Raw genomic sequence first — 9,016 nt, forward strand, 5'->3', positions numbered from 1 at the left:
GGAGGACACCGGCGGCGAGCCGCGGCGTGCCGCCGCGCCTGGACGACTGCTTCCTTGCCGAGGAGATCCTCCCCCGGCTGCCGGCGCACGCGGCGCATGCCTTCTCCGGCGCGGGCGCCTTCTTGCGCGGCGTCCTCACCGACCCCGCCTTCTGGCTGACCCCCGGCGCGCGTGCCCCGAACCCGAGCCCGCGCGCCGCGTGCCTCGTCGTCCGCGCCGGCGACGCCACCAGCGGCGGCGCAGCGCTCCTCCACGAGTTCCACTACGCCGACGCCGCGTTCTCCGCGGAGCCCGCCGTCGCCCGCGGGTCGCTCGCCGCGTACTGCTACGCCGGCACGTGCAACGGGCTCGTCCTCCTCGCCGCGCCGTGGACCAACCGCACCTGCGCCGCCGGCGTGCTCTTCAACCCGGCTAGCGGCGAGAAGGCGGCCGTCACCGCCGTCGTCATCACCAACATGACCGGCGGCCGGCGCATGTTCCACCGCTTCTGCGGCTTTGCCCCCGTCCACTAACACCAAGGCGTACAAGGCGCTCCTGTGCGTGCGGGACTTTCCCTGCGTCGTCGAGCTAATGGTGGTCCCGTGGGGCGGCGGCGGCGCCGCCCGCCGGAACAGCCCCGGAGAGAGGCGGTGATTCCCTGCAGGTTTGGCGGCGCCAATCCTGACCCTAGCTCCTTAAGCCTGGACGGCAACGTGTACGTCCTTCCTGACACGTCGGCGCGGGAAATGCTGGCCTTCAACGTCGACGACGACACGGCCACCTTCGCCAAGCTGCCACCGGCCGGGTGGCGAATGTCGGAGCTGATGGAGGTATGGGGTCGCCCATGCGTCGCCACGGAATACGTTAGAGGCGGCACCATGCTCTGGACGCTCACGCCGGAGCACCAGTGGGAGCTGCGGTGTTCGTTCGCCGCCGTCCCTAGCCCTCCGCGGGGATTCGCCGGCGCCGGCGACATGGTCCACGGCGCGTGGGACTGCGGCGACAGCCTCCTCTTCGTGATGTTCTGAGACGGCCGTGGCTGCATGTACGAGTACGGCCCCCAGGAGACGGCGGCGGTGGTGGCGCGAGAGGTCGACGATGGCGCCGCCGCCGCGCGTGACCTCCTGCCTGCGGAGCTGCGGATGGCCACGTTCTGCTGGGGCTACCGGCCGACGCTCATACCTCCGGCGACCGTCCTCGGCGATGTTGCCGCGTGGCCCGACGAGCGTGATGGCCTCAGGCATTTCTCCTCCGGCCGTAGCAGGGCCCACAAGAGCGCCATCGTTGTGCGGGAGCGCGGCAGGTGCTTGCTGGAGTTGCTGATGGAGAGGATGCGGAAGCGGCCACAGCGCGGAGCGGAGCTTGCTGCCTCGGTGAAGAACCGAAGATTGTGTAAAGAGTATGTGTTCTTATAAGACTTGTTCGGTTAATTTTGGATTGTATGGGATTAACTGGACAAGGTAGATCCTTTTGTTAATTCGCTGATTTAAGCATTTTTCTAAACTCTTTATACCCCGTGTTTAGTATGTTTTCTTCTTTCAGGACATGAGTACCTCAGCTTATGTTTGTGGTGTCCCAACGCTCCACACCACAAGGTGATCGACATTTGGTTTGCAGTCCCAGGTATACTGCTGCATATCCCAGTCCCAGGTATTTTTATTGATTTACAGTGTTGCAATTTCCTTAATGGCAAAGCTAGCTAGAGAAATGCACCCCGAGTGTTTTTACGCCTCCTCACTCAAATTTTTTTGGGGGAGTTTGGTTTCATATAGGTGTGGGAGCATGTCTAATGGGCTGTGAAATCCAACGTCTGTACCACATCATATCGATCCATGCATGCTAGCAAGCTAAGTGGAGACAACCCACCCTAATCCAATGCATCAGTAGTCGAAAGCGGAACACCACAAGCCATTTCGTTCATTCTGCTACTAACCAAAACAAACTATTTGCCAAACTATGGCATGCTATTAACCATGGCATGGGAACACAATTAACAAAAAAGAATCCATCTACTTCACAATTAACAGAAAACATTCTTACATAGATAGTGACAATCCACAACTGAATCCAACTACGGTGCAAAATTCAGATCAAATAGATAGCCCAACTACATCACATCATGTACAGATTTGGTTCTGAACATGACATCAATAGAAATTAATGAGAAAAAGAAAGCGTGATAGATTGACAGCAAGCTAGATATGGTCCTTGATGACACATCCATTCACAAGAATGCAGAACCTTGACTGACATCTTGAGATGGAATTGAAAGACTGTGAATGAAGCATGTTTATCATATAAAACATGATGTATGTGTTATGCTGTACCTGATGAAGTGACAATGATTTTTTTAAACTAAAAAAAAAACTTATGAAATGTGCACCAATGCTGGAAGGTTAAGTTCAGTATTGGAAAGAGTGGCATAAAGCATCAGATAGAAGTTAATACATAATTTGCAGTAAATAAGGTCATCGGCAAAGTGAGTCCTCAAAGGAGGTTGCACTTGGACAGTTGCAATGCTCATATTCTATTTAGTGCAACTAGAGAAGGGGTTTGGAAAGTGGAAAAGGTTGCACTTGATCACAATCATTACCTTGCTAGTACAAATAAAAGGCAAAAGTTGATGTCACAATGGCATGTTCTAGAAGTAGACTGGCAGCAAATTGGCCAGATAAGGAAGGATGGGATGAATCCAACCTAGCTGTGTTTATGAAGGAATTTTATGGAGGATATGATAAAGTGCCATTCTCATGGATGATTATAACAATAACATTCGTCTCAAGCACAAGAAGTACTTAGAATCAAAGTAGATGCAAACATTGTTGGAATACTACAGTATTTGAAAAATAAGCAGCTATAGGATCCAATATTTTTATGCCATTCAAATTGATTAGGAAGGTGGGAAGGTAGCAAATTTCTTTTGGGCATATGATCAATCTATGCTCTACTCGCCGGAGGGCAGCAAACTCTTGCGCACAACACACGCTCTTTTCACCGGAGAGCAGAAAACTCTTGCGCACAAATCGCACTCTACTCGCTGGAGGGTAGCAAACTCTTGCGCGCAATCGTGCTCTCTTTTTGTCGCAATGACGACTACTCATTTTTTGTCTTCTCTTAAGGTCACTAATCTCCTCGAGCAGAACACGCCTTAATTCGTGAAAGCCTCAGGAGCATCTGTCATGCCTAAGTGCCAGCACACATACACGAGATAAAGATCTTAGGTGTGCAAATGGCAGTGCCCATACGCGTACAAAAGACAGATCTCGCCACGTAGTGGCTGCAACTAAACGGAGATTGAGAGCCTAAATGTAATAGGCTAACTACTCAGGAGAAATATGGCCAAAATAAGAGCATGACACAAAACATTTATATTGATCACTGAATAAATTTTAGTAGTTTCAATATTCCACAAATATGCTACATAATGTATGCATCTCTTCTTTCAGGTCAAGCTTTGGCGACGACGCTACAGGACGCTAAGCGTACCTCCAAAGGCACCGCTAGCTTCCATGCTTAGGGGCTAAACGCTAATTACTACTCGGAATATCTCCAATGGCTCAGCTAGCTTCCAAACTCGGGGGCTAAGCGCCAATAAGTACTCGACGTGGCTCCTTCGGCTCACCTGGCGCATAAGCTCGGGAGCTGGATGTCACAAAACTACTCGGATGATGACTTGCGTGAAGATTCAAGATCCTTGAGTTGATTATTCAATCAATCCAAGGATCGGGGGCTGATAAGCTACACCCAACAATTGATTTATTCATGTTGAAAGAAGAAAATTCAAGATTTTTATTGACCCTCAGCCTAATTCTATGATTCAACCTAAAGCTCGGGGGCTACTCCATATGGAGTGTGACTTTCGCTGCCCTCCATATATGAATATTACAGAATCAAGACGATGAAGGCTTTGAGCACACCATAGCCTCATGACAGCTTTGAGAAACTTTGAAGATTCAGCCAGATAAAGTACTAGCACCAAAACTACTCGATGAGGATCTTAAAACTACTCAAAGACCGCTGCATTCGACTATGAAGCGCCATGTATACCGTGCCCGTTGGATAAAAATTTCTTTTTGTTCAAAGATCAAGACAAAGACGGAACAAATGTAGATTGCCGCTCGGCTTGAATCTTCGATTCAACCTAAGGCTCGGGGGCTACTCCATATGGAGTGCAATTTTCATCGCACTTTAATATAAAGGTTTGAAGACAGACTTCTCAGAAACAACGTCAGATGAGGCTAAGAGTACATTCCAGCCGCATGACAGCACTCAAGCACTCGAAGACTTGGCCACGACCAAAGTACTCAATGAGCACCAGAAACTAGTCGAGCAACGTCTGCAAGTACCCGAGGCTGTTACATTTGACTACAAAGTACTCGATAGCTTGTCGGGGATAGATCCCCAGTACCCGCAAGGAAGGAAGAATACGGACTCCTACTAGGATTCCACCGCAATTGTACTATGACTCCTCCTTGTAACTGACTAGTAATCTTGCCCCCTGGAGTACAGTAATCCTACCTCCTGGAGTATATAAAGGAGGGCAGGGGTACCTAGATCGGTAGAGCATAGAACCATCATCGATAGCCAACAATCAGGCTACGCAACACCAAGCGCAGGGCGCAATATACAACACCCTAAACAGGACGTCGGGTATTACGCTCCTCTGGCGGCCCGAACTTGTATAAATCTGTGTCTTGTGTCCTCGCTTTTACCTTCGAGTTTCAGATCCGGCGATTCCCCACCAACCAACCTACTACTGTGGGTACTTTTGTGGTAGGTTGCCAAGTATAAAGCACCGACACCTACCGAGGGGGTGCTTAAGGAAGTGTTTTGGGATTCAGGCCGCTAGATTGCGTAATACACTACGTCCTGTGTGTTGGTTGGATTGAATTGCTTTGGAGGGAGTCTCTGCCTCGCCTTATATAGCCGGGGGCAGGGTTACAGATCGGTTGGTTAGTATTGAATACTAGTCGGATACGACTAGAAGAAGCCTACCCTATTACAACGAGTACTTTCCTAATCCTCGACTAGTTCATGTCTTTCCATGTGGACTACGCCGTACTGCGTCATGGTCTTCATTTCAGATGCGTCTTGGTGTCCGACCCCACATTTGCGACTGTCCAAACTTTCTAACGGAGTCATAGATGTATGTACGACATGTCACCCACACACACAACAATTGAAATTCTTTAATCGGTGATTAAACTTTTGGCACTGGATTAGTACTGTTGGTCACTTTGATTTCCCTTATGCTCCGGTCAATGCATGGTAGTTGTATGTGATAATCAAGTGAATGGTCAACTGGAGTTGTTTTAATGTGTCGAGCGATTTTGAAGTCGGATTTTCTTTGCATTATCTAAAGAATAATATAACTACAATATATTAGTTTTTTTAATAATGGAAAGAAAATCCAGCTTAAAAACAAATGTTTCCTAAAAAACTAACATGTAATTTTTACAATAAAAGGTATATGTTTGTTTTATATATGCTAATAACATTGTATTTGCTTTACATGGAACCCCACATGCATGACCCTCTGATTATTCATCATCATACATATGTGTTATGCAGTTAGAGAAGAAGACTGTTAGCGTCGGTAATGCATTGCCATATCATGATCATTAAAATTTACATTTTGTGAACTGAGTGTAGCTCTCATTTTCGATCTGGTTTTAAATCATGTATATATATGTATAAATGATTTGGTCTGTGTGTTTCGAAAAAAAGAAGTGAATTGAGTATGGAAGACATACTCAAGTTTATAAACATCATGTACATGTAGATGAGTTGGTGACGTACGATTTTCATGAAAAAAAAAGCTCAACTTCTTTTTATAGCTATGAAATTGGCAAATCATGGACAAAAGGGTGAAAGGACTAGAAACAGAACGAGTCCTGTAAATTTCTATCTTTTTATGTGTGATTTGGCAATTTCATAAATCACAAAAGACCGAGTTACGAACATATATTTTCTATATTTTTAACAGTGATTTGTCAATTCCGTAACTCACAAAAGAATTGAGTTACGAACATGAGGATTCCTCATTGAGGAACGTGAAGCTCGATCTCCGGTGACAAAGAAAGCGTCAGTTTGTGGAGATGAAAAATTTGAGTGACACAGACTTCCTGAAACACGCTAGTGATGTTTTTTCTTTTTTGAAACTCACTCTAGTGATGTTTAGACTTGCCCTTTCAAATTCAAGTCGCCACTGTATTGGTCGTTCCTGTCCTTGTGGAATACGGGTCAAATCCGAGTCGGCGTCGTGTAGTTTTGCGAACTTCTTCTTCATATAAATCGCCACTCGCCCGGCCGGCGTCCGCGAATAACTCCACGCGCGGAATCCGACGCTAATAAGCGAGGGCGGGGTCATGAAGAGGAAGGCGTCGTCGGCGTTCGAGGACGACGAAGCCGGCGAGCCGCGCCGCGCGCCGCCGCGGCTCGACGACAACCTCATCGCCGAGGAGATCCTGCCGCGGCTGCCGGCGCGCGCCACCGCGGCCTGCGCCGTGGGCACGCTCCGCGGCATCCTCACCGGCCTCGACTACTGGCGCGTTCGCAACCGCCGCCTCCCGCGCCCGCGCGCCGCGTGCCTCGCCGTCACTCCCCGCAGCGACGGCGGCGCGGGGTTCCGCCACGAGTTCCACTACGCCGACACGGCGTTCCCCAACGAGCCCGTCGTCGTCCGCGCCGCCGGTGGCGGGACGTGGGCGCCGTTCCGCTACGCCGGCACGTGCAACGGGCTCGTCCTGCTCACCTCCCCGTGGGACAACGGCAACCGCGCCCGGGGCGTGCTCTTCAACCCGGCCAGCGGCGAGGAGGAGGCCGTCGTCCTCGACCTCGCGTGCGGCGGCGGCGGCAAGGACGTGTTCCGGTGCTTCTGCGGCTTCGGGTACTCGCCGTCCAGCAAGACCTACAAGCGCTCGTTTGCACGCGCGACTTCTTCAAGCTCTGCTTATGCTGCGCCGGCGAGCTGGTGGTCGTGCCGTTCGGCGGCGCCGCCGCCGCCGGCAATGAAAAACCTCGGACCGTGGCGAAGGTGAAGAAGTTGTCTGAGAGCCGTGAAGATTACTTCAGCTCCTTAACCTTGGACGGCAAAGTCTACGTCCTCCCTGCCATCTCGGCGTCGGCGTCGGCGGCGGCCGTGATGGCTTCGACGTCGACGACGAGACGGTGGCCCACATCCGCCTGCCGCCGCCATGGTGCTACGCCGGCCATGGGTACGTGTCCAAGCTGATGGAGGTCTGGGGCCGTCCGTGCATCGCCGTTAGCAACCGAGAAGGATCCGCGCTGTGGGCGCTCACGCCGGACCACCGGTGGGAGCGGCGGTGCGCGTTCGCCGCCGCCCCTCGCCCCACGTGGGGAGGCGCCACCGTCTTCGACAACCATCAAGCCATCATCGTCGACGGCGCGTGGGACTGCAGCGGTGGCGACGGCAAGCTCCTCTTCGTGCTGTTCCGTGACGGCCGCGGCTTCATGTACGACCTCGGGAAGACGACGGAGCCGGATAGCCTGGCCACGTACATCGACTGCGACCTCGGGAAACCGTCGGCGTCCATGGCAGAGCTGCGGAAGGGCACGTTCTGCTGGGGCTACCAGCCGACGCTCGTACCTCCGGCGACCGTCTTCAGCGGCTATGTTTGCCCAGAAAAGCGCGATGGCCTTAAACATTTCTCGTCCGGCCGCCGGAGCTGGGCCGACGAGGGCGCGACGCGACGTTGCTTGGAGGAGCTGATGGAGACGATGCGGATCGGAGGCGGTCACAGCGTGCTGCGGAGATAGAATAAGTGAGTAGTACGTGTACTTGTCCCTTTATAGTTTCTGCTAATATACTGGGATGACTTTAATCAATCAAAAGAAACATATTGGATGGTTTTTTAGGCTCAGTGCAAGATTTCATATTTAAAACACTTTATTCATGGATGACAATTATTTCATCTTTTGTTATTTTTCAAAACTACATGCAAGATACAAGCACTACGGGAAAGCTAAAAATTACCGAGTGTATTTTTTTTACCGAGTGTTTTTTTTCGAGCACTCGGCAAACAAGCTCTTCGCCTAGTGCCAAGCTAAAAACACTCGGCAAATAAAAAACACTCGGCAAATCGGGGCTTTGCCGAGTGTCAAATAAAATACACTTGGCAAACCACCCTCTTTGCCGAGTGTTAAAAAAAACACTCGGCAAAGAGGGGGGTTTGCCGAGTGTTTTTTTGACACTCGGCAAAAAAATATTTTTTCCCTCTTTTCACCATGAAATTTTTTCTACTCCCCACATACAACATGTGGTACTCCATGTTAAAATTTGGTATATTTTTGGATTTATTTGCTATATTTATTTAATTAATTGCATTTCAAGGAAATTTTTGGTATAAGTCAAATTTCAACCGCAAGTGATTCAAATTATGGAACAAAATAAGTAGAAAAATGATATTCATGTTATTTGCCCCAATTGGAGACCTGACCCATGAAAAGAAAAAAGAAATTTCGAACATCTTGTTCAAGAAACACGACCATGAACGTGTGGCAGTAGTATTTTTAAATTGTAAAAGAAACAAGCAAAGTCTGAAAATCATGAGATTTGTCATGATGTGATGATATAATACGTGGAGGCTGTGGAAAAAAATTGAGAAGGTTTTGCACATTTCATCATGTACAATGATTACAAACCGAAGCATCTCACAAGAAGAATAGTAACTTTGAGAGGATTCGATAAGATTTAGAGTCGAAGTGACGGTCGAGTTTGGTTTGACTACAAAACTTTTTGTATAGTCAATAGAGAACATATATTGGTTCGTGTGAAAATTTGGTATTTTTTTGAAACTGTTGGATATTTTTTAAATTTTTTTCAAAAAAAGTTTGCCGAGTGTCCTACGTTGGACACTCGGCAAAGAAACCCTTTACCGAGTGTCCACATAGGACACTCGGCAAACCAGACGGGCCCCCCCTCAAAACAACCCCCACCCCCGCGCAGACGCCCCCTACTCTCCTCTCTTCTTTCCCCACCCCGCTTCCCTCCTGCAGCACCGCCGCCGCCGCCGCA

General features: G+C 49.6%; 1 protein-coding gene across 1 annotated transcript; it reads left to right on the forward strand.

Annotated features, from left to right (window-relative positions):
* The first annotated feature begins 390 nt into the window (after positions 1 to 390).
* Positions 391 to 3,002, forward strand: LOC111258295. The gene is made up of 2 exons (XM_022829441.1): positions 391 to 1,378; positions 1,522 to 3,002. Exons 1-2 carry the CDS (start codon positions 1,023 to 1,025, stop codon positions 1,526 to 1,528), a joined length of 363 nt encoding a protein of 120 aa, XP_022685176.1. The 5' UTR covers positions 391 to 1,022; the 3' UTR covers positions 1,529 to 3,002.
* Positions 3,003 to 9,016: the final 6,014 nt, after the last annotated feature.

This window comes from Setaria italica, chromosome VIII (assembly GCF_000263155.2).
Source record: "Setaria italica strain Yugu1 chromosome VIII, Setaria_italica_v2.0, whole genome shotgun sequence".
NCBI classification, from domain to species: domain Eukaryota; kingdom Viridiplantae; phylum Streptophyta; class Magnoliopsida; order Poales; family Poaceae; genus Setaria; species Setaria italica.

Bases quoted from the DNA above. Each gene is read 5' to 3' on its own strand.
- LOC111258295 (XM_022829441.1), top strand. From the start codon at position 1,023: ATGTACGAGTACGGCCCCCAGGAGACGGCGGCGGTGGTGGCGCGAGAG.